Source organism: Pan troglodytes, chromosome 10, assembly GCF_028858775.2.
Source record: "Pan troglodytes isolate AG18354 chromosome 10, NHGRI_mPanTro3-v2.0_pri, whole genome shotgun sequence".
Lineage (NCBI taxonomy): Eukaryota > Metazoa > Chordata > Mammalia > Primates > Hominidae > Pan > Pan troglodytes.
In genome coordinates this window covers 43,876,885-43,902,500 of record NC_072408.2, presented here as the reverse complement: position 1 = coordinate 43,902,500, position 25,616 = coordinate 43,876,885, and the positions used below count along the sequence as shown (strand labels likewise).

General features: G+C 46.3%; 1 protein-coding gene and 1 non-coding gene across 5 annotated transcripts in view; both read left to right on the top strand.

Moving 5' to 3' along the window:
• Positions 1-25,413, top strand: part of ACVR1B (activin A receptor type 1B) — a 45,725-nt gene extending 20,312 nt beyond the window's left edge. For 2 of the 4 annotated variants that reach the window (XM_001145219.8, XM_063786661.1), the window contains exons 2-9: positions 3,625-3,864; positions 4,689-4,937; positions 9,329-9,559; positions 12,364-12,531; positions 13,555-13,711; positions 15,173-15,297; positions 20,218-20,348; positions 22,319-25,413. In XM_001145219.8, the coding sequence (XP_001145219.1) occupies positions 3,625-3,864; positions 4,689-4,937; positions 9,329-9,559; positions 12,364-12,531; positions 13,555-13,711; positions 15,173-15,297; positions 20,218-20,348; positions 22,319-22,444 (1,427 nt within the window). In that variant the 3' untranslated portion in view covers positions 22,445-25,413. Of the gene's footprint in view, positions 2,381-3,624; positions 3,865-4,688; positions 4,938-9,328; positions 9,560-11,050; positions 11,174-12,363; positions 12,532-13,554; positions 13,712-15,172; positions 15,298-20,217; positions 20,349-22,318 lie in introns of all 4 variants that reach the window. The other 2 variants (XM_003313692.7, XM_009425365.5) reach the window with 2 other exon arrangements.
• Positions 16,012-16,118, top strand: LOC112205208 (U6 spliceosomal RNA). The gene has a single exon (XR_002939045.1). It is a non-coding gene; the product is annotated as a U6 spliceosomal RNA (small nuclear RNA).
• Positions 25,414-25,616: the final 203 nt, after the last annotated feature.

Below are 25,616 nucleotides of genomic sequence, written 5' to 3'. Positions count from 1 at the left end.
TAAATTTAGATGTTTTTATAATTTATCACTTTTGTTTCAGTGGAAATGAATGTTAACAGAAGGCTAGCCAAAATGTCTATCTTTAAAAGATGTTTAGGAAAAGGCATATAAAACAGAGCAGAATTGTCCAGTGTTGGGTCAGTGATCAAACAGTGTGAACTTAAAAACAAAACTAGATTCAAACATAGCTGGAAAGGATTTTAGAGGTCATATAGTTCAATCCCTTCTTTCTGGTTAATCATGAGAAAAATGAGGTTCAAAGAGGTTAAATGACTTGCCCAAAGCCATGCAACTAGTTCCTGATAGAGCTGAAACTTGAACAGCAGTTTCTTACTGAAACTTGCCACTTCCTAATTAGTGGTTAAGGAGACACATTTTTACTTGGGTGGTGGTTTTTTGTTTTGTTTTTAGGTTTTACATTGAGGGGGGGATTAATATTTATTGAATATCTACTAGTTGTTAAGTACTTTAAAAAATATATTAGCTGGGCGTGGTGGCACATGCTTGTAGTTCCAGCTACTCAGGAAGCTGAGGCTGGAGGATCCCTTGAGCCCAGGAATTCGAGTCCAGCTTGGGCAACATAACAAAACCCTGTCTCTAAAAAATAGATATATATTTCTTCATGTAATTCTTACATAGCCCTGTGAAATACAGTCACGTGCCGTATAACAGCATTTTGGTCAGTGAGGGACCACACTGTTACATGATGGTAGTCCCATAAGATTATAATGCTGTATTTTTACTTCACCTTTTCTATGTTAGATACAGATGATTCTTGTGTTACAGTTGCCTACAGTATTCAGTACAGTTACATACTGTACAGGTTTCTAGCCTAGGAGCAAGAGGCTACACCACTTAGACTATGCCATCTAAGTTTGTGTAAGTACACGCTGTGAGGTTCACACAGCAACAAAATTGCCTAACGCTGCACATTAACAGCCCCACTTTACAGATTAGGAAACGGGTGCGAGAAGGTTAATACCTTGCTCAAGGTCATGTGGTTAATATTAAAGCTGGCATTTGAGCCTTTCTGACCTGTCCTGCTATGATCCCCACTGTGGCTACTAGTGATGGTAATTCTGACCTTTTCAGGGGTATGGGCAGTGGTGGTAGTTATCTTTAAAATATATCTTTTTCAGACTTCTCACTCTGTAAAATATGTAATTAAACATAGATATGTGTAGAGTGGCCTTTCTCAGAGGACCCGCAGCTCTTAGCAGTTGCTTGGCTAATCTTCATACCATCTCTGTAAGATAAACGGTGTTTTCTGGTTGGGTAGTTGAGGCCCAGATAGGCTCAGGGACTCACCCAGCGCCTTATCACAAACCCACACGGCCCAGCCCCCAGTTCCGTTCTTCGTCCTGTCTAGCATAGATTTCACCACTTTTGTTCTTTCCTGTCTTACACCAAGATTGTTTAAGTACTTCCCAAAAATAATGAGCCACGTGTGGGTGTGTTCGTTCTCCAGAATGAATCACTGTGAAAGAGGTTGTGAACTAACGAAATAAGCATAAGTATCTGGAAGCAGAGGCTCCTGACTATTCAGTCCCTCTAATTGGTGGGCTCTGGAGTGAGCGCTTTTCTGAAAGGCAACTGTGGGTTTGGGCTTGTGTCTCACTGTGCTCAGAATAGTCCTCTCTTGAAGTTGTTACTTTTCCCTTCTTGCTTCCCAAAATAGAACCAATGTTGTTCTCTTTGCTGGACATCACAGCACAAATATTGAGAGGTATGCTTTCCATAGAGAACCCCTTTTAAAGTGCCTGAATGTCCCCACTGCCACAAAGGGGAACGGGAGTTAGCTTTCTTAAGATTCCAGTGTGAGTAAAAGAGCTTTGGATCAAGTATTCTGTGAGTTTCAGAAGTAAATGTAAAAGCAGAAAGAATAAGAGAGGGAGCAAACAAAGGTATTTGGAAGGGAAAATGAAGCGATTCCTTAGTCTTTTTTGTGTCTAAATGGGTTAGAATAAAAATTCAGGAGAAATTTACTTTTAAAAATCCCTTTTATGATTTGGATCCTAGTCTAATAGGCACCTACTTTAAATGTTCTGCCTTTAAGAAATAACACTACCCAAACTCTGAAGCAAGAGGCTGCATGTTTTGGAATTTCTCCCAGAAGAAAGGGATCTGATGAAACGTGAAAAAATACAACAGGCCATAAGTGAAGATCTGCACTGTCTACACTGTCTATCCACCTGCCAGGGCTGCCTCCTTGGTTTCCTCGGGTGGGACTAGCAAGGAATCGGCTCATTTATAGAAAGCCTAAGGAAGGAGGGGTTGGGCACTGAGATATTTAGAATCTGTCTTTGGATTTGAAAAGCCAAGAGATGCCTTTCAGAATATTGGAGGAAGAGACGAAGATAGACTTGTACAGCCTAAATTGGTGAGTTATGACCGGGTGGCTTTTCATGGGACTGCCCATAAGTGTCTCATCTCCAGGGGCCATAGTGTGAATGCATTCCCACTTGTTATCCAGATAGTATTTACTTAGTGTGTGATCTGGGACTCAGTTGGGCCCCCACCACCTCCACCCACCAATGTGTGAGTGCTTCCTTCAGCACTTCTGAGCCCCAGCCTCAGTGTTCTAGTGGGCAAAGCAACACTCCTGCCCATGCCAAGAGGTCAGAGCTAGGTTAGTCTCATGGGAGACAGTGTTGGGGAGAACCAACTGCTGCTGTCTGTGCTATTCTTGTTAGTTGAATAAATAAAGGATTTCAGATTCCAGGGCTGCTGAAGAGGTTTTCAGAGGCGCCAAATTCATTTGCAGTAATTTCCTGTCAAATGGGACACACTTATGTATGATACTTACCCAGCAAAACTCATTAATCCCAGAGGTGATTGTGTACACTGCCTGTTTGAAAAAAATTCGTGTGTGTGTGTGTGTGTGCGCACGCACACTCATGCGTGAATGCATGTGCATGCTATCCAGGGCCTTTCAGGATGGGTTAAATGTATTGTGCACTTTTAATGCATTATCTCCCTTAATTCTCACAATAACTTCATGAGGGAGGCTCTCAAGTTCTCTTTGGAGGATATCATTTTTGCCCCTCGTGAATGAGAGGGGCACCTGACTTGGACTTCTAAAGGCAGGAGGACAATAATGGAGTGGTCAGGGAAAGCTTTTCAAAAGAAGTGACATTTGAGTTGAATTTTGAAGGATATGTAAGAATTAGGCAGGAAAAAAGCATTGCAGCAAAAGAATGTGTGAGAGCATGCATGCTGCAGGAAGCCGTGGGTGTGCTTGGTTCCTGCTGGGGGAGATAGGGCTGGTGATAGCTCCAGGAACCCTAGGTGGCTCTGCATGAAGTGGGGGGCAGCCCCACATTCTCCAAAAGGAAGATGCTTTCCTCTTGTCAGGCATCTCAATTTGAAGAAAAGGTAGTTCCTCTGTCTCTCACAGGCATAAAGTAGAGCACTTAGAGGATAATAGTGGAGCTTCAAAAGCCTTGTTTGTGAGCTAAATAAACAGGTGAAGTTGTGCTCAGTTAAGGATATCTTTTTGGCCCCATCTCTATAAAAACTGTTTTGGAACATCAAGTATGCTAAGGGATTATATTCTAAGTTTGGAAAAGGACCTGCAAAAGATCTCACCATTGATGTCAATGTCTGCTCCCCAATTTCCTGCAGCTCTGCTGTGTGCGTGCACCAGCTGCCTCCAGGCCAACTACACGTGTGAGACAGATGGGGCCTGCATGGTTTCCATTTTCAATCTGGATGGGATGGAGCACCATGTGCGCACCTGCATCCCCAAAGTGGAGCTGGTCCCTGCCGGAAAGCCCTTCTACTGCCTGAGCTCGGAGGACCTGCGCAACACCCACTGCTGCTACACTGACTACTGCAACAGGATCGACTTGAGGGTGCCCAGTGGTGAGTGCATGCCCTTGTTGGGCTAGTGGCTCAGCTTGGAGATAGGGTACCCCGTCGTTTCATTTTTTTCTACTCTTGCCCACTCACTTGGTTTGACGATAAAGATGCCTTTTGGATGTTCCCGAAGGTGACAAAGGCTGGGGTTTCTCAGCAGTTGCTTTTGTAGATTAGAGGGTGAGGAAGCAGATTTTCAAGTTAGTCCCAGAGGTGCCCGCAGTGTTTAGAGTAGTGGCTTAGCAGCCATAGGCAACGGTGAGGAGTGGAAGAACCAGGCAGGGATTCCCATGGGAGGATGTGGGACTGATCCAGAAAGAGATGGCCCCAGAGCCGAGCAAAGGTGACTCCGCAAGGGAGGATGATGGTTAGATGTGAGGAGGGACCAGAATAGGAAAAGGCCAGTGACCAAAGCTGAGAAACACCACATACCATCCTTTTGCAAGTCTACCATTCAGGAGGCATTACTGTGGAGCCCACAGGAAAAGGAGAGAAACTAAAGCAGAGCTTAGAGGAGCTGTGGGAAGTTAAAGAGCAGAAACAGGCATCTGTGTAGGGGCCTGAGGCGGGGATAGTACCACGAAATGCGTGAGATGACAAAGTGGGTTGTGGGTTTGACTGTGGAAAGAGGTGCCTTAACTAAAGAAGTTGGGCACTTGAGAGCATCTAGGCAGACAAGACTAGCCCAGGAAGATCAGAGAGATCAAGGAAGCCTGAACACATCGACAGGGAAAGGGGTCTTTTTCACTCTTCACTTTGAGGGAGGTGTTTTTACTCTTTCCCTTGTTTTTACTTCTCATTCTTTCCCTCTCCTCTCTCACTTGACTCAGGTCATCTCAAGGAGCCCGAGCACCCGTCCATGTGGGGCCCGGTGGAGCTGGTAGGCATCATCGCCGGCCCGGTGTTCCTCCTGTTCCTCATCATCATCATTGTTTTCCTTGTCATTAACTATCATCAGCGTGTCTATCACAACCGCCAGAGACTGGACATGGAAGATCCCTCATGTGAGATGTGTCTCTCCAAAGACAAGACGCTCCAGGATCTTGTCTACGATCTCTCCACCTCAGGGTCTGGCTCAGGTACCGAGTTCTCCAGGGCATCGTGTCTGTGCTTGGCTTTCATCAGTTTCCCAGCAGGATAGAGTGCTTATAGAGAAGGCTGGAGGCCCTGCATTTGTTTCTACCAGCATTGAGTCATTTGGTTTCCTAGTTCCCCTTCTTTTGGAGTCTGACGTGTAATAAGATAAGATAATGGGTTCACAGAAAATCTCTCATTCCCTGGGATTCCCAAGGTCTAGTACACAATTATCCACTACAGAAGTCCTGCCTCTCTAAGCTTTGCAACTGTACGTACATCTATTAAAATTCAGCTGGTTCCACCTGAGCAGTGGAGTGCTCAATTTCAGGGCCCCTTTTGAGAAACAGGAGTGTGCCAGATTCCTGTGAGGTGGTGACAGCTAATCATTGATCTCTGAGCAACCACAAGGGGAGTTTAAGGACATCCAGTAAAGCTTAGAGTTGGGATTTGGTGAATCATTGACTTGTACCAGTTGCCCAAGGGTTTTTGGTGGGGGTGAAAATAAAGGCAATGTGGGCCTCCAGCATAGCATCAGCACTATTTCCTGTACTGCCTTTTGTTGACCAAGTCTTTCTCAGATGAGGCAAATGAACCAAACACTGGACCTTGGCATAAGACGAGAATTTAAGATAAAGGAGCTTGGGGTTGTTTAGGTCTCAGGGTATAGCTCAGCTAGCTATTAAATGTGAACATGAATGCAAAAGAATTTTTTTACTTACTTATTTATGTATTTATTTATTTAGAAACAGAGTCTTGCTCTGTTTCCCAGGCAGGAGTGCAGTGGCGCAATTTCCGCTCTCTGAAACCTCCACCTGCCTGGTTCAAGTGATTCTCCTGCCTCAGCCTCCTGAGTAGCTGGGATTACAGGCATGCGCCACCACAGCGACTAATTTTTGTATTTTTAGTAGAGACAAGGTTTCGCCACATCAGCCAGGCTGGTCTTGTGTTCTTGACCTCAGGTGATCCGCCTGCCTCGCAAAGAATTTTTTTAATGAAGATAAACCATTATTTTTGTGACAATGGTATTGCATTCCTTTTTTTTTTTTTTTTTTTTTTTAAGATATGGTCTCGCTCTGTTGTTGCCCAGGCTGCAGTGCCATTGTGCAATCACAGCTGACTGCAGCCTTAACCTCCTGGGCTCAAGAGATCCTCCACCTTAGTCTCCTGAGTAGCTGAGATGTCAGGCATGTGCCACCAAGCCTGGCAATTTTTTTTTTTTTTTTTTTTTTGTGTGTGTGGAAGGTTTCACTTTGTTGCCCAGGCTGGTCTCAAATTCTTGGCTTCAAGTCCATTCTTAAAAAAGAAAAAAAAATCCACAAAGATCACTGTTGCCATTCTAGCTAAAACGCAGAGGATCTTATTTGTGAGAACTTTGCGTGTTTTTATGTATGTTTCCTTGACGTGGGACAAGACTTGTTCTGTGGGGAAATTATGCCATCAGTCATGCCCAGACATTCTGCTTGACACAGGAGTACTTTGAGCTGTGACATCTCCTGAATTTCAGTGGCTTTGCTTTTATTAAGCTCTGCAGTAGAGAGCACCAAAATGATGGATATATTTAAAAGCTGCATATTTTTAGAAACAGCAAAAATCTAGGGCTTGTTCCTTGTTGAAAGAGGTAGGGCAGTGGTTAGAACCTCCTGGCTGACTGTGGGAATTGATTTGCTGCTAGAGGAGGGTAGATTGGGTTTTCCAAAGTCTTTTTAAGACCCAGACCAGCTGAAACAAGGGAAGGGCCATGGTAGTTGTTTAGTCGTCTGTGGTAAAATGGTTAATAACTATTTCCCTCTGAGTGGTTTAGTATATTCTTCATTCAGAATATGCAGAGCTTCCAAGGTGTTAGGTTTCTAATAATGTGGTTTTTAAAGTAGTAAGTCCATGCTGCTCATATGACTTTCAATTCATTTAAATAAGTATATACTGAATACCTTCTGGGTGATATGGTTTTAAACAGATTAGAAAGAGCCTGACCCGGCCAGGCGCAGTGGCTCACGCCTGTAATCCCAGCACTTTGGGAGGCTGAGGTGGGCGGATCATGAGGTCAGAGGAGATCCAGACCATCCTGGCTAACATGGTGAAACCCTGTCTCTACTAAAAATACAAAAAATTAGCCGGGCGTGGTGGCGGGCGCCTGCAGTCCCAGCTACTCAAGAGGCTGAGGCAGGAGAATGGTGTGAACCTGGGAGGCGGAGCTTGCAGTGAGCCGAGATCACGCCACTGCACTCCAGCCTGGGCAACAGAGCGAGACTCCGTCTCAAAAAAAAAAAAGAAAAGGCTGACCCAGGATTGGATCAGAGAGACAGGAGAATTGTTGGGAAGAGTCTCACAGAGGAGGGCACATTTAAAGGAGTCTTGAGGCCGGGCAGATCACATGAGGTCAAAAGTTCGAGACCAGCCTGACTAACATGGTGAAACCTTGTCTCTACTAAATACAAAAAATTAGCCGGGTGTAGTGGCACACACCTATAATTCCAGCTACTTGGGAAGCTGAGGCAGGATAATTGCTTGAACCCGGGAGGCAGAGGTTGCAGTGAGCCCAGATCATGCCATTGCACTCCAGCCTGGGCAGCAAGAGCAAAGCTCCGTCTCAAAAAAAAAAAAAAAAAGGCCAGGCACGGTGGCTCACACCTGTAATCCCAGCACTTTGGGAGGCCGAGGCGGGTAGATCACCTCAGGTCAGGAGTTCGAGACCAGCCTGACCAACATGATGAAATCCCCATCTCTACTAAAAATACAAAAATTATCTGGGTGTGGTGGCGGGCACCTGTAATCCCAGCTACTCAGAAGGCTGAGGCAGGAGAATCACATGAACCTAGGAGGTGGAGGTTGCAGTGAGCCGAAATCATACCATTGCATTCCAGCCTGGGTGACAGAGCGAGACACCATCTCAAAAAAAAAAAAAAAAAAGGAGTCTTGAAGAATGAGTTGGAATTTTTAAGAGAGGCAAGAGGGCAAAGAACATTCCAGGCCAATGAAAATACCTTGAGTAAAAAGACAAAGGCATGAAGGTCCACTGTATGTTTAAAGAACTTTTATGATGAGGAGACCAGCATGATGTGCTTGTGCTGGGGAAGCAGGGGGACGTCAGGCTGCCCCAGGTGTACAGGATCTTGAGGGCTGACCTTTATCTTCTAGGTAAGGGGCTTCTACTGAAAGTTTCCATGTGGGAAATGAATGTTCATTTTTTCCTTTGGAAGGAATTCTGGCAGTGGTGTGGAGGATGAATTCATTCACTACCAGCCTTCTGTTGGGAAGGGTGGGGTGAGGCAGGGTGTGTGTGGGTGCACAGGGCAAGAGCAGGCTGAGATGGGAGGCAAAAGACCTGTTGGAAGTCTTTTAGAGAAGGTCCAAAAGTAGGACAGGCGGACGGAGATGGAGAGGCGGGGGCTAATTTGAGAAACATTTTGGTGGTTCTATACTGTTGTCATTAAAAGCATAGATTATAGAGTCAGACAGTCCTAGATTTTAAGCCCTGCGTTGCCACTTACTGCTTGTATGAATTTGAATATTACATAACCTCTTCTTTGAGCCTTAGTTTTCTTGTTTATAAAATGGGGATGATAACAGTGCCTTACCTTCCAGGTGGTTTGGGGAAGTGAGATAATTTATGTAAAGCCCTTAGCATGGAGCCTAATGCATAGTAAGCATGCAGTAAATGGTAGGTCCCATCTACCAGACCTAGGGATTAATAATGTATTAATTATTTGATTGGGGGTGGGAGTAAGACAGTTAAGAGTCACTTGTGATGGTAAGGGTGATTGGATATATAGAGATACATTGAATGAGTCAAATGAAGCAATGTTGAGTTTTATAAAGACAGTAAAGTTAATCCTAGACTAAACATAGATAGTCCTCCATTCTACACCTGGAGTTCGCTTCTGAGCAGAGCATTGCTCTCTTTGGAGATGGGAACCCATGGGCCGCACAGCACTGCCCTCTAGTGGCTAATAAGCAGAACAGCCAGAAGGTGGCCCCCAGCACATGAGCCCACACTTTCATGTTCTCTGCCCTCTTTCCTTCCTCCACCAAAATAAAGCAGATGTGGGTGGATCGGCCCACAGGTGGCTGGCTGAAGAGTTGGTAAATCTGGTCAAACATTTACATTCAAATCTATCATCCGTGCTTACTGAGAGGAGAAATTGCCTAGATAAGGAGTAGCTAATCATACACGTTTCCTGTTTGTGTTCACTCTTTCCCTATCTCTCCGCCTGGCTCAGCCCTCTGGTAGATTACCTAGAAATGTGTATGGGCAGCAGCAGCTCTCCATGGTTAATGGACCAGCGTAGGATGAAGACACCATGTTAAGGGTGTTTCTGTTGTGCCAATTAGTGTGGGAGTTGGAAAATTTGTCAAATTTGCAATGTCAGGTTTCTTCCTATTCTTTGGTTCACAGGGTTACCCCTCTTTGTCCAGCGCACAGTGGCCCGAACCATCGTTTTACAAGAGATTATTGGCAAGGGTCGGTTTGGGGAAGTATGGCGGGGCCGCTGGAGGGGTGGTGATGTGGCTGTGAAAATATTCTCTTCTCGTGAAGAACGGTCTTGGTTCAGGGAAGCAGAGATATACCAGACGGTCATGCTGCGCCATGAAAACATCCTTGGATTTATTGCTGCTGACAATAAAGGTAAGGGCTGGGCTTGGATACAGCATTCCCAGATAGAGGATGCTAGAGAAAGTGCATAGCTATGGGGTGCACAGCTCTGTTTGCCTTCATCATTGTAACCCGTAGAAAGAAAACTTGAGTAAGGTCAAGGTTTCCATGCTTTCCTTAAAGTGTGGAGCCTTTTATTCCATGAAAAGCTTATACAAAAATCCAGGTTATCAAGCAAATAAACAAGCAGTTCTTACTCAGATAAACAAGATACATCCCCTCACCCTACCTGCTCAATTTCTCTTTCTCCACTCCCCCAAACCCACCTCCATTGTAGTTCCTGCAGGGGGTCCCGTAAGCTTATTTTGAAAATCACTAGAATGGGCTGGGCGCGGTGGCTCACGCATGTAATCCCAGCACTTTGGGAGGCCGAGGCAGGCAGATCACTTGAGGTCAGGAGTTCGTGACCAGCCTGGCCAACATGGCAAAACCCCATCTCTACTAAAAATACAAAAATGAGCTGGCCACGGTGACACCTACCTGTAATCCCAGCTATTCAGGAGGCTGAGGCAGGAGAATTGCTTGAACCCAGGAGGCGGAGGTTGCAGTGAGCTGGAGGTTGCAGTGAGCTGAGGTCGCGCCACTGCACTCCAGCCTGGGCGACAGAGCAAGACTCCGTCTCAAAAAAAAAAAAAGAAAAAAGAAAGAAAATCACTAGGATGAGGAATTGCGGCCTCAACCCTGGCAAGGAGGATAACGACAGAAAAGCCTGTAGTCCACGAAGTGTCGCCTTCGGACTCTGCTCTTGGTCAGTCCTGTCCCTGAGGATTCTTTCCTTCTTCCTCTCCCTTTTATTGCTTTAGTTTTTGAATCTCTTATGTGCCAGGCACCTCCCTGTGTTTGAGGACCTCATTGACTAGCAAAGGATGATGAGTAAGGGTGATTAGAGGAGGTAAACACGAGTTGTTGTGTTGAGCACAAATTGGGGCTGACTCGCACCTGAGCCCAGTTGAGACAAAGGTGGCAAGAACTGGTCAGGAAGAAAATCCTTCCTTGCAGGGAAGGGCACTGCAGACATGTGCGAAGGTGAGGTTTGGGGCCCAGCAAGTAACTTGGATGGCTGTGGGTGGAGAGGGAGGCAGAGGCCAGATTATGAGGGGCCTTTTTGAGAGGATTGTATTCCATTCTGAAGATAGTGGGTAGTAATTAAAATTTCATTCATTAATTCTATAACATTTATTGACTGCTGTGGGCCAGACCTCTGCTGGCTGCTTGGACCATCACACATAAGAGCAAGACACAGTCCCTCCCCTCACAGAGCTCCCAGGAAGAAGGGGACAGACACGTGGACAGGTAGTGGCACCTGGAGCACAGAGAGGATGCTGTGCGTGGCTGGTTCACATTGTGGAAGGGTCTCTCTAGCAGTTGTGACATGACTTGCTCCTGTGGCATGGTGCAATTTAGAAGTTAGTGTCTACAAAGCCTAGAGAAGATGCTATTTGTTTTTCATTCCTGAAACAACAGCAGACTGCTCATTCCTCACATTGCCGTGGGAAGTTGTAATGGTCTCTGCTGCCCCCAAGCTGAGGAGCCTTAGACTCCAATACAAGGGAGGAAGGGGAAGAGCAAGATTTTTATTCCCACTGAGTAAGCTATTCCTTTTTAAAACTATCACCTTTTGATAGAATTTAAATCTTATATGTTTTAAAAGGATCAAATCATGTCTTCTCTTCGAACTTGTTAGCAGGGTCCTCAGGACTTTGGGGCCGGTTAGAGTGCGAGAAGCAGTGTGTTGGGTGGGCCCCTTGTTTGTGATAAGAGAAGCCAAGATGTGTATGTTTCCAGGATCCATCCCTTTATTGATTCTGGCAGCTTGTGTGAGTAGGGATCTGGCTTTCAAAACCCACCTTAAGGCCAGGGAAGGGAAACAATCAGACTCCCTCGTTCTTGCCTTTTTAACATGGGGTATATATAGTATGGTGCCCTGGAATCAGCGCCAGCCTGGAATTTTGGAGATTTCAACTCAATTTCCAGTCTTCCAATTGACAACGGCATGGCTTAATTTGATTCCTGGCTTTGGTGTTTCTTTTTCTCCCTCCTCCTGCTCTCCTCCTTCCTGCTGTCCCTAGTGTAAAAGAGAAAATAAAGTGTATGCACTCTACCTTCCATTGCTCCTCTGAAGGATGAGATGCCTTTCTGGGAATACTTGGAAGTGGTCTATTCATGCACTGAAAAGCATTTTTTGGCCTGGAATCCAATAATCCATAAAGGAGATCTTTCCTACTCACAGAGATATCATAGCCTGGTAAGAACAACAGACTGAAAAGAAACATTACAGATGAGACAGGTGCTGTGTTTGGGCTGTGTTCAGAGGGTCGCTGGGACACAGGAGGCCCTCCAAGGCTTTCCTGTTTGGTGGTGGTAGATCCAGCTCATTGTGGTTCTCCCGTGCAGATGAGCAAGTCTTGGTCAGGATCAAAGCAGTGCTGCACACAAAGCTGGTGATAGCTGTTACCTTCCCCAGGCATATGCCTCCTCTTTCCTGAGTACCTCACATTTCAAATTTGACAGAATGTTCAGAATCCTACAGTTCACCTAAAAGAAATCAGGAGCAGTCCTAAGAAAGAAATGGTGTTCCCCTGTCCTTACTGAGGTCCCAAACTGGTAGACCACTATAAATGAAAGGATGCTAGATGGGGCTTCAGGGGGCATGGAGGTGGGAAATGTGAATTCAGGAGTCTAACCTGATTTTGTGTTGTATACACTCATCCTTACCAACCTTCACTGTTTTGCTGATAGTTACACTTTTTCTGGGACTCATCTGTGGTTCTCTGCAGATAATGGCACCTGGACACAGCTGTGGCTTGTTTCTGACTATCATGAGCACGGGTCCCTGTTTGATTATCTGAACCGGTACACAGTGACAATTGAGGGGATGATTAAGCTGGCCTTGTCTGCTGCTAGTGGGCTGGCACACCTGCACATGGAGATCGTGGGCACCCAAGGTGAGTGGACTAGCGCAGGAGCGGCGAAGTGGTGTAGGCATGAAAGGTCCGCAGTGTCCTGATTTAGTTCCTAGAATTCCTTTTTACTGAGGAGGTTGGGGCTGGACCTCAGGAACTCCAGTTTAATTTAAAGGAAAGGAGGTTTGAGCTTCACTTAAGTGAGGTATCTACAGGGTGTTCCCTTCACCTCTGTCTTTAGAACTCCCTCAGGAACCCTATAATATCAATATTCAGCTACTTGTCAATCAGTGGCTTGACATAGTCATTTGTTATGAAGGAGTAATCATCTTAGAATCCCACAATAGACATGAGAAAAAATGGAACTAAAAAGATAAACCAGTGTACTGGGAACATCAGTTTAGTGATTTCCATGTTCATTGATGGGGACAGCTGGCTTAAAGGCCACTTGGTGGATTAGATTCTGGGCCTTACTAATCTGGGAAGGTTTTCCTGGAGGAAGAAGACCTGAAGCTCTGCTACTTGTTGATTATCATGTCGGTTCTTTGGGAGATCCTGGATCTTGTCACAATGGCAGGTGTGATCCCTGATGCCTGGTTGACCAGGGCCACAATGGAAAATCACCCATGAAAGTTGGATCCTATTCCTATAGCCTGTGCGGTGCCAGTTCTCATCATCGGGTCTGTTTCCTTTTGAGAACTAGGCATTGCAGCAACTTCCCTTCAGTCCCTCAGCACTTCTGTACCTGAGCATATTTGCTCAGGGAAGGCAAGTAGTAGTAGTAAATATTAATACAAATATTAGCTAAATACACATGTCCTTCTATGGTCTTAACTTAGCTACATGAATGCATTTAATCCTCACAACAGTCCCATGAAATAAGTAGTCATTCTGATTTTATGGATGAGAAGACTGAGGTACAGAGGGCTAAAGTCACTTTTCCAGGGTCACTGGATTAGCGGGAGGCAAAGCCAGGACTCAAACCTATACAGTCTGGCTGCATAGTCTATGCTTTTAACATTTATATCATCTCTTTGTAAAGATCCCTGTTTTTTTCTCTGCCAGGGAAGCCTGGAATTGCTCATCGAGACTTAAAGTCAAAGAACATTCTGGTGAAGAAAAATGGCATGTGTGCCATAGCAGACCTGGGCCTGGCTGTCCGTCACGATGCAGTCACTGACACCATTGACATTGCCCCGAATCAGAGGGTGGGGACCAAACGGTAGGAGGGCCTGGGACTCTGCCCTTGCTAAGCAGCTTCTACTGAGTATCCCATCTGTGCCGTTTCCTATATGCGCAGGAGAAGGAGGTGTCGAAAAAGGAGGCGAGGACCTTGCTCTCAGCCCACTGAAAGTTGAATTGAACATGCACTCCCCACAATGGAAAGTTGCATCACTGCATCTAACAGATACAAGTGCTGAGAGCACAGCTCCATAAACTGTATGCACATTGGTGTTGGTGGTATTAAGATCGGAGGGTAGAGAAGGAAAATCTAGAGCAGGATTTAGAAGGATAGCAGGCAACAGGTGTGGCTCGGGAAAGAGGGAAAACACTGTCATCTCCTGTGCAGAGAGCTGTGAAGGAGGCAGGGAGCATGTGCTTAGGGACTGGAGACCAGATTTGCCAAACTATAGCAAAGGTAACCCAGGATAGAGATTTGGGGCACCCTTCAAGATTATGGGCCTGCTTCCCACTTCATGCAGAAGTGAGGTAAGAAGTAAGGAGCTGTGATTGCAAATTGACTTCATGAGTTGGAAATGGGACTGCCTTTTAATAGAGTGGAAGAGGTGGAAATCTGCTGAATCTAAATGAATTTAATTAAGATTATCCCCTGATTTATTGTGGGGGCTGGGGTGGCTGGAATCATAGTAGTTACTCATAATTACTACTCAGAGTCATTAAGGGTGCCACTGACCACCTCTAGAATTCATTTTGACATATCTATAGTCAGGTAAGATAACAAAAGCAGTTCGGAATGAAACTTAAGCTCAACCCATCGCTGTGACTACATTCAATAAAGTGAAAGACCCTGGTGTCAACCAAATATTATGTACTGTTACTGCCCCTGTGACCCACATTACAAGTACTTCTGCCAAGAAGTCAAAACATGCTTCAAATAAACAAATCTTTACTCTCTGTTTTTTTGATACGGAGTTTCGCTCTTGTTGCCCAAGCTGGAGTGCAATGGCACAGTCATGGCTCACTGTAGCCTCCGCCTCCCGGGTTCAAGTGATTCTCCTGCCTCAGCCTCCCGAGTAGCTGGGATTACAGGCGTCTGCCACCATGCCTGGCTAATTTTTTGTATTTTTAGTAGAGATGGGGTTTCGCGATGTTGGCTAGGCTGGTCTCCAACTCCTGCCCTCAGGTGATCCGCCCACCTTGGCCTCCCAAAGTGCTGGGATTACAGGCGTGAGCCACCGCACCTGGCCAAATAAACAAATCTTGATGGTTAAAAATAGACACATCAGAGTAGCCTGGTATTGCCAAATCTGTGCTGAAATATTTAGAATCAAATTTAAAACATGGGAGTTTGCAATGAAGAGATGTGTACACTTCTTCTGCCCCAAGGGACTTTATCAGGGTGATACTCTTCCACATTCAGAGGGCTCCTGAATCAGTACTTTGATTTAAAGAGAGCAGTCATCATTTTCTGTGCGTGACCATGTTTGTTTTGCTATTGCAGATACATGGCCCCTGAAGTACTTGATGAAACCATTAATATGAAACACTTTGACTCCTTTAAATGTGCTGATATTTATGCCCTCGGGCTTGTATATTGGGAGATTGCTCGAAGATGCAATTCTGGAGGTACCTTTCTTTTTTGCCTTTGCTCCTACCTCCCATTCCAGGATGCTGGATCACCCAAAGCTGTTTTACTGCCCCCTTTCTTTTTACAACCTGTTGGATGCCTGTTGCCAGAGCCTGAATCATCGTTTAAGGTTGCCATCAAAGGTGTGGAGGTAGCTGTGCTTAGGGTGCGTTTATTCTTCAGGGATCAGTTTGTTGAATAGCGTTGTGTGTTATGGTAACCATTCTGAAGGCTCGTTTGGCTTTATAAACAAACAAACATTGTTTTATTAGTCCGTGGCGGGGAGTGCCCCGGTGCGAATAGCACGGGATTCATGCAGTGGTCTCCTTCACATCAGAAGCAGTATATTCTAACGCGGTGGCTCCCAAGCCACATTCATGGGAAACCCTGCTGTTTCATTGTTAAAATAATAGTGCGAATTTCTAAATTTATAAAAGTGCATAGATTTTTCTTAAAAGTGAGTTTTTTCTCCCATAGTTAAAAATCGTTGGCATTTGCAGCTTCTTATTCATGACAGAATCCAGTAAGAAATAGTATCAGATTTAGCAGAAACACTTTTTATTGTCAACTTAGTATATCAGTATTTTATGATAATTTCCATATATTCTGCCACATGATTAAGTTCCAGGACCTCTAGAGCCCTACTCTCAGCCATTTATCTGTGATATAAGAGATTCCAGGGCAGTGAAAGTGATTGAAAAAAAGAACTGGTGGTGCTCACTTCGCCAGCACATATACTAAAATTGGAACAATACAGAGAAGGTTAGCATGGCCCCTGGGCAAGGATGACATGCAAATTCCTGAAGCGTTCCATATTTTTTAAAGACCTAGTATTTGATAGCACCACAGGGTGACTATAGTCAATAATATAATTGTACATTTTAAAATAACTGAAAGAATATAATTGGATTGTTTGTAACACAGTGTAAATGCTTGAAGGGATGGATATCCCATTTTCCCTGATGTGATTATTATGCATTGCATGCCTGTATCAAAACATCTCATGTACCCCATAAGTATATACATCTACTGTGTTCCCACAAAAATTAAAAATTAAAAAAATCTAATCTACAAAAAATATGACAAGTCTTCCAGCAGAACTGTTTTGTATATTAATACCCTTTTCCAGCTTCCATTTATGACATGTTTGGTAAAATCCAAATTATGGAAATAGTGCCCAGGTAGTATTCATGGAATTGGACCTCTTAAATTTTGATCAGTATATGCAGTAAAACAGACTAAGAGGCCAGGCGCAGTGGCTCACGCTTGTAATCCCCAGCACTTTGGGAGGCCAAGGCAGGCGGATCACGAGGTCAAGAGATCGAGACCATCCTGGCCAACATGGTGAAACCCTGTCTCTACTAAAAATACAAAAATTAGCAGGGCATGGTGGTGCACGCCTGTAGTCCCAGCTACTTGGGAGGCTGAGGCAGGAGAACGCTTGAACCCTGGAGGCGGAGTTTGCAGTGAGCCAAGATCGAGCCACTGCATTGCAGCCTTGCGACAGAGCGAGACTCCATCTCAAAGAAAAAACAAACAAACAAACAAACTAAGAAAAATCTGGTCACACAGGTCTTAAACTGTGAATAAGTTTATTTCTTCTTATGACATCCAGAAATTGAGGCTAAATATATAATGCTGACATTTATTCACCACTTGCTATGTATAAGCTCATTTAATCTTTACTACTACAAGTAAATAATAAGTAGGTGCTATTATCATCGCCATTTTACAAATGAAGAAAATGAGTCACAGAGAAGTTAGGAAATTTGTCTAAGGTCACATAACTATTTTAGTAAACAAGGGTTCAGACTCGGACAGGCTGAGGCCAGGGCTTAAGCCTGTAACTACCCCTTAGATAATTACCAAGTCCAATTCTCTATTTAAAAATATTTCCCAGGCTGGGCACTGTGTCACACCTGTAATCCCAGCACTTTGAGAGGCCAGGGTGGGCTGATTACCTGAGGCCAGGAGTTCGAGACCAGCTTGGGCTACATGGTGAAACTCTATCTTTACAAAAATAAAAAAATTAGCCAGACATAAAGGCCAGGCATGGTGGCTCACGCCTGTAATCCCAGCACTTTGGGAGGCCAAGGTGAGCGGATCACCTGGGAGTTCGAGACCAGCCTGGCCAATGTGAAGCCCTATCTCTATTAAAAATACAAAAATTAGCCGGGTGTAGTGGCGGGCGCCTGTAATCTCAGCTACTCAGGAGGTTGAGGTAGGAGAGACTCCATCTCTACTTAAAAGAAAAAAAATTGTCTCATTAGCTCAAGACAGCAGGGTTTTTTTGTTTTGTTTTGTTTTTCTTTTTCTGGAAAAGGGCTTGAGAAAAATTAATTGGCTTTTTATTTTTATTTTTTTGAGAGAGGGTTTCTCTTTGTCACCCAGGCTGTATTGCCATGGCACAATCTTAGCTCACTGCAACCTCCGCCTCCTGGGTTCAAGCCAGTCTCCTGCCTCAGCCTCCCAAGTAGCTGGGATTACAGGTGCCCACCACCACTCCCGGCTGATTTTTCTGTTTTTAGTAGTGATGGGGCTTCATTGTGTTGGCCAGGCTGGTCTCGAACTCCTGACCTCAGGTGGTCCACCTGCCTTAGCCTCCCAAAGTGCTAGGATTATAGGCGTGAGCCACTGTGCCTGGCCTAAATTGGCTTTTTAAAACTATATTTTTATTATGGAAAATCTTTCTAAGTTTGTAGTTCTTAAAGATGAGGACTTAAAAAAATGCAGTGCTATTACCACACTTTAAAAAATGAACATTAGGCCGGGCGCGGTGGCTCATGCCTGTAATCTCAGCACTTTTGGAGGCTGAGGTGGGCTGATCACAAGGTCAGGAGTTTGCGACCAGTCTGGCCAACATAGTGAAACCCCGTCTGTACTAAAAATACAAAAAAATTGCCAGGTTTGGTAGTGTACGCCTGTAGTCCCAGCTACTTGGGAGGCTGAGGAAGGAGAATCACGTGAACCAAGGAAGTGGAGGTTGCAGCAAACCGAGATCGTGCCACTGCACTCCAGCCTGGGCAACAGTGGAGACTCCGTCTCAAAAAAGGAAAAAAAAATGAACATTAGGGGTCAGGTGCGGTGGCTCGCACCTGTAATCCCAGCACTTTGGGAGGCTGAGGCGGGCAGATCACCCGAGGTCAGGAGTTCAAGACCAGCTTGGCCAACATGGTGAAACCCCGTCTCTACTAAAAATACAAAAATTAGCCGGGCGTGGTGGCAGGCACCTGTAATCCCAGCTACTCGGAGGCTGAGGCAGAAGAATCGCTTGTACCCGGCAGGTGGAAGTTGCATTAAGCTGAGATTGCGCCATTGCACTCCAGCCTGGGTGACAAGAGTGAAACTCACACACACACAAAAAAATTTAATGCTTTTTTTTTTTTTTTTTTTTTTTTGAGACAGTCTCACTGTCACCCAGGCTGGAGTGCAGTGGCGTGATCACAGCTCACTGTAGCCTCCACCTCTCCAGGCTCGGGTGAACCTTTCACTCCAGCCTCCTGAGTAGCTTGGCACTACAGGTGCACCACCATGCCCTACTAATTTTTGTATTTTTTGTGGAGACAAGGGTTTTGCCATGTTGCCCAGGCTGGTCTTGAACTCCTGTGTTCAAGCAATCCTTCCACCTCGGCCTCCCAAAGTGCTAGAATTAGAGGCGTGAGCCATTGTGCCTGGCAAACATTAATGTCACTTAACATCTAGTCAGTGTTGAGATTTCCCCAGTCTCCTAAATTTTTAAAGCAGTTTGTTCAGATCGGGGTTCCAATAAGTTTTATCCCCTGCAGTTGATGAATACACCTCCTACATTTCTTGTCTACATGTTCCCCCTCATTTTTTCTTCCCACTCTGTTTTTTCGGAGAATCCAGGTCATTTGTCCTGTAGAATTTCCCAGGCTAGATTTTGCAGATTGCTTAGGTAGAGTTCACATATTCTACTCTTCCTGGTATTTCCTATGAATTGGTAGTTAGATCTGGCAGCTAGAATCATTTCTGGGGGTTCGGGGACACGTATCCTTCACAGGGGTTCCTCTGTCCTGTGACAAGTTGCGTAGCGTTGGTTCTCTATTTTTGTGTCGTTAACGTGCCGTGGTGATATTGTCCAAAACTAAGCGAATATTACTTCCCCTACATATGTATTTGGTTCCCATGATATATAGTTGGAATAGGAGAGGCAGAAAAAATACTTGATTCTTTCCACTTATTTACCATTTTTCAAAATAATGAGGTGGTTCTGTAGCCTCCCACAGAGGTGGGTGACTGAAGTTTCCTTTTTTAGACTTTAAAAATATTTGTTTCCATTGAAGTTATTTGTCTTATTGTTACTTAAAAGTTCCCATCTTTGCTCAGTTGGGAGCTTATCAAGTTGGTGCCTTTTGATGTGACCCCAGTAGTCTTTGATAGATTCCTTGCTTTGGCTATGAAAAAAACTGTTCCTGGCTACTCTTTTGTATTTCTTTTTGTTTAGTTGTTTTGTTTGAGACAGAGTCTTGCACTCTTGTCCAGGCTGGAGTGCAGTGGCATGATCTCTGCTCACTGCAACCTCTGCCTCCAGGGTTCAAGCGATTCTCCTGCCTCAGCCTCCCTAGTAGCTGGGACTACAGGTGTTTGCCACCATGCCTGGTTAATTTTTGTATTTTTAGTAGAGATGGGGTTTTACCGTGTTGGCGGGGCTGGTCTCAAACTACTGATCTCAGGTGATCCGCTTGCCTTGGCCTCCCAAAGTGCTGGGATTACAGGCATGAGCCACCATGCCTGGCCCCTTTTGTGTATTTCTTGTTCCATACTTAGAATTAACTAACTTTCTAAGGAACCTTAGGGGGTAGTGGTATTTACAGAGCACAATGTAGGTTTTGTCACCGGCTTCTGAGTAATCTTTTCCTGCTGTTGATAACTCAGGTAGATACTTTCTTTTCTCCCAGGAGTCCATGAAGAATATCAGCTGCCATATTACGACTTAGTGCCCTCTGACCCTTCCATTGAGGAAATGCGAAAGGTGGTATGTGATCAGAAGCTGCGTCCCAACATCCCCAACTGGTGGCAGAGTTATGAGGTAAGAAGCCGGCCTCCTGCGGCTTTCCCATCAGCCTGATTTCTCCGCCTTAGAAAAGGGTTTCTTGACAATGGGGTCAGGCCCCAGAGGAGCCCCCTGAGAGTGTCAGTTATTATTTACTATTAGGTGCTATTTTACATATCCCAAGCCCTTTAGGGCTACAGTCTCTTGTCCTGGACCCTGTAGGGTGCCATTTGGAGTTCACAGCCTAGAAGAAGAAAAGGCTTTGGGCCTGGTGTGGTGGCAGAGGCCTGTAATCGTAGCGCTTTGAGAGGCTGAGGCAGGAAGATAGCTTGAGCTCAGAAGTTCGAGACAAACCTGGGCAATGTGGGGAGACCCCATCTCTACAAGAAATAAAAAATTAGGCTTGGTGGCACACCACCTGTAGTCCCAGGTACTTGGGAGGCTGAGGTGGGAGGATTGCTTGAGCCCAGGAGGTCAAGGCTGCAGTGAGCCATGATTGGGCCACTGCGTTTCAGCCTGGGCAACAGAGCAAGACCCTGTCTCATAAAAGAAAAAGGACAAGGCTTTGTCTCCAAGACACAGATGAGGGAGGTGGTCAACAAGTGACAACTGAACCCAGAGCTGTTAGACACCAAACTAGGAAAGCAGCTCTGGAGCCCGAGCTGAGCTGAGCTCCATGGAAGAGTGAGGAGGAGGTGTCCATAAGAGAAGCCCTGAGACCAGACAGAGGAGGAGGACATGCCTGTGAGGAAAGTGGTCTTTCCAGAAACTCAGAAGGGAGGAGGTGATGTGTATGACAGGGCTGGGATTGGGATGGAGAATGTGAATTTGGGAGAGATGGCAGATGAAATCAGGGGTGTGGGGGAAACAACATTTGGTGGAAAGAGTTGACATGAGGACATGTTTGTGACATACGTACTAATAAACATGGAATTCTAGGGTCTTAAGAGTGTTCAGGGGAACAGGCTTCGCCTAGCTAAGTGCTCATGGGCCTCCTTTTCACTTGCGGTTCTGCATTTCCTTTTACTTATTTTTTTCCCAACTCTATCGAGGTGTGATTGACAAATGAAATTGTAACAAAGGTGTACAAAGTGCTGAATTGATACATGTATGTATTGTGACATGATTACCACACAAGTTAGTGAACACATCTGTCACCTCACCTTGTTGCCTGTGTGTGTAGTGAGAGCAGTTGAGACCTACTGTTAGCACATTTCAGGTGTACAGTATTGTTGACTCTAGTCACCTTGCTGTCCATTAGAGCCCCAGAACTTACCTAGTCAAGTAGAGAGGTTGGCTCTGCCTTTAACGAGTCTAACCACTAGAGGGCATTTCTGCATTTCAGAACAGAATTGCATATTAGCTGATGCTTTCGTGTTGCATCATAGAGCAGCACTTCTCACCGCACTCCTTGGAACCCTCGGGGCAGGGTTTGCTTCAGAGGGCAGGTGAGACCAAAAGAGCTGGCCGTTAGCTGCAGCGTTTGCCTTTCACTTGTGTAAGCTGTCCCTTAAAAAGGAAGAGCCGCCTGGCGCGGTGGCTCACGCCTGTAATCCCAGCACTTTGGGAGGCCAAGGTGGGCAGATCACAAGGTCGAGAGAGCGAGACCATCCTGGCCAACCAATATGGTAAAACCCCGTCTCTACTAAAAATACAAAAATCAGCTGGGCGTAGTGGTGTGTGCCTGTAGTCCCAGCTACTGGGGAGGCTGAGACAGGAGAATCACTTGAACCCGGGAGGCGGAGGTTGCGGTGAGCCAAGATTGCGCCACTGCACTCCAGCCTGGGTGACAGAGAGAGACTCCTTCTAAAAAAAAAAAAAAAAAAGGAAGAGCCAGGGGACACAGGGAGCCTTGCAGAGCATTTCCCTAAGGTCGGCCGCCGGGTGGATGTGGATCTGCCAGACTGCACTGAGCGGGAGGTGGCAGGGAAATGAGTGAGAGCCTAGAGACCAGAAAGGCTTCTCCAGGGCATGACCGAGCTGATGGCTCCTGGGTCTCTGCACAGGCGCTGCGGGTGATGGGGAAGATGATGCGAGAGTGTTGGTATGCCAACGGCGCGGCCCGCCTGACGGCCCTGCGCATCAAGAAGACCCTCTCCCAGCTCAGCGTGCAGGAAGACGTGAAGATCTAACTGCTCCCTCTCTCCACACGGAGCTCCTGGCAGCGAGAACTACGCACAGCTGCCGCGTTGAGCGTACGATGGAGGCCTACCTCTCGTTTCTGCCCAGCCCTCTGTGGCCAGGAGCCCTGGCCCGCAAGAGGGACAGAGCCCGGGAGAGACTCGCTCACTCCCATGTTGGGTTTGAGACAGACACCTTTTCTATTTACCTCCTAATGGCATGGAGACTCTGAGAGCGAATTGTGTGGAGAACTCAGTGCCACACCTCGAACTGGTTGTAGTGGGAAGTCCCGCGAAACCCGGTGCATCTGGCACGTGGCCAGGAGCCATGACAGGGGTGCTTGGGAGGGGCCGGAGGAGCCGAGGTGTTGCCAGTGCTAAGCTGCGCTGAGGGTTTCCTTCAGGGACCAGCCCACAGCACACCAAGGTGGCCCGGAAGAACCAGAAGTGCAGCCCCTTTCACAGGCAGCTCTGAGCCGCGCTTTCCCCTCCTCCCTGGGATGGACGCTGCCGGGAGACTGCCAGTGGAGACGGAATCTGCCGCTTTGTCTGTCCAGCCGTGTGTGCATGTGCCGAGGTGCGTCCCCCGTTGTGCCTGGTTCGTGCCATGCCCTTACACGTGCGTGTGAGTGTGTGTGTGTGTCTGTAGGTGCGCACTTACCTGCTTGAGCTTTCTGTGCATGTGCAGGTCGGGGGTGTGGTCGTCATGCTGTCCGTGCGTGCTGGTGCCTCTTTTCAGTAGTGAGCAGCATCTAGTTTCCCTGGTGCCCTTCCCTGGAGGTCTCTCCCTCCCCCAGAGCCCCTCATGCCACAGTGGTACTCTGTGTCTGGCAGGCTACTCTGCCCACCCCAGCATCAGCACAGCTCTCCTCCTCCATCTCAGACTGTGGAACCAAAGCTGGCCCAGTTGTCCATGACAAAAGAGGCTTTTGGGCCAAAATGTGAGGGTGGCGGGTGGGATGGGCAGGGAAGGAATCCTGGTGGAAGTCTTGGGTGTTAGTGTCAGCCGTGGGAAATGAGCCAGCCCAAGGGCATCATCCTCAGCAGCATCGAGGAAGGGCCGAGGAATGTGAAGCCAGATCTCGGGACTCAGATTGGAATGTTACATCTGTCTTTCATCTCCCAGATCCTGGAAACAGCAGTGTATATTTTTGGTGGTGGTGGGTTTGGGGTGGGGAAGGGAAGGGTGGGCAAGGAGTAGGGAGGGAGTCTGGGGTGGGAGGGAGGCATCTGCATGGGTCTTCTTTTACTGGACTGTCTGATCAGGGTGGAGGGAAGGTGAGAGGTTTGCATCCACTTCAGGAGCCCTACTGAAGGGAACAGCCTGAGCCGAACATGTTATTTAACCTGAGTATAGTATTTAACGAAGCCTAGAAGCACGGCTGTGGGTGGTGATTTGGTCAGCATATCTTAGGTATATAATAACTTTGAAGCCATAACTTTTAACTGGAGTGGTTTGATTTCTTTTTTTAATTTTATTGGGAGGGTTTGGATTTTAACTTTTTTTAATGTTGTTAAATATTAAGTTTTTGTAAAAGGAAAACCATCTCTGTGATTACCTCTCAATCTATTTGTTTTTAAAGAAATCCCTAAAAAAAAAAAATTATCCAATTGAATGCACATAGCTCAATCACACTGGAAATGTTTGTCCTTGCACCTGAGCCTGTTCCCACTTAGCAGTGAGAGTTCCTCTTTGCCCTGAGGCTCAGTCTCTCTTGTATTTTGTCCCCACCCCCAATTCCATGAGTGGTTTTTGCTCTAGGGCCCTTTCTTGCACTGTCCAGCTGGTTGTACCCTCTCCAGGCATTTATTCAACAAATGTGTGTGAAGTGCCTGCTGGGTGCCAGGTGCTGGGAATACATCTGTGGACAAGACATGCTTGGGTCCTACTCCTCGAGCACTGTAAAAAGAGCTGATTCAAGTAAGTAGATGCCTGTTTTGAGACCAGAAGTTTTCATCATTGGTTCTACGACCCTTTTGAGCCTAGAATTATTGTTCTTATATAAGATCACTGAAGAAAGAGGAACCCCCACAACCCCCTCCACAAAGAGACCAGGGGCGGGTGATGAGACCTGGGGTTTAGAACCCCAGGTGAGACCTCAAATCACTGCATTCATTCTGAGCCCCCTTCCTGTCCCCAGGGGAGGTGTATTGTGTATGCAGCCTTAGAGCATCTCTGCCTCCAACCCAGCAGTTCTCTGCCAAAGCTTGTGGAGGAGGGAGAGCCCTGTCCCTGCCCTCAGGCTCCCCAGTGCTCCTGGCCCTTCTATTTATTTGACTGATTATTGCTTCTTTCCTTGCATTAAAGGAGATCTTCCCCTAACCTTTGGGCCAATTTACTGGCCACTAATTTCGTTTAAATACCATTGTGTCATTGGGGGGGACCGTCTTTACCCCTGCTGACCTCCCACCTATCCGCCCTGCAGCAGAACCTCGGCGGTTTATAGGTAATGATGGAACTTAGACTCCTCTTCCCAGAGTCACAAGTAGCCTCTGGGATCTGCCAACACACGTCCACTCCCAAGCCACTAGCCCACTCCCCAGTTGGCCCTTCTGCCCTTACCCACACACAGTCCAACTCTTCCACCTCTGGGGAAGATGGAGCAGGTCTTTGGGAAGCTCCCACACCCACCCCTGCCACTCTTAACACTAAGTGAGAGTTGGGGAGAAACTGAAGCCGTGTTTTTGGCCCCCCGAGGCTAACCCTGATCCATAGTGCTACCTGCACCTCTGGATTCTGGATTCACAGACCAAGTCCAAGCCCGTTCTTACGTCGCCATAAAGGCCCCCGAACGGCATTCTCGGTACTTCTGTTTGTTTTTGTACATTTTATTAGAAAGGACTGTAAAATAGCCACTTAGACACTTTACCTCTTCAGTATGCAAATGTAAATAAATTGTAATATAGGAAATCTTTTGTTTTAATATAAGAATGAGCCTGTCCAATTTCTGCTGTACATTATTAAAAGTTTTATTCACAGAGCTGCTCTGGTGCCATCTGTCCCACATATGTAGTGCGGCCACCCAGCTTTTGTCAGGGGAGTTGGGAATGGGGTGGATGTTCTAAGGTCCGGGTCTAGCGCTCACACCAGCTGTAGCAGACCCCAGCAAGAGGAGTGCTGTTCCCAACATCCTGGGTCTTCCTGAGACTGTTGCTTTGTGTTCCTAGAGGGCGGGTCTGGCAT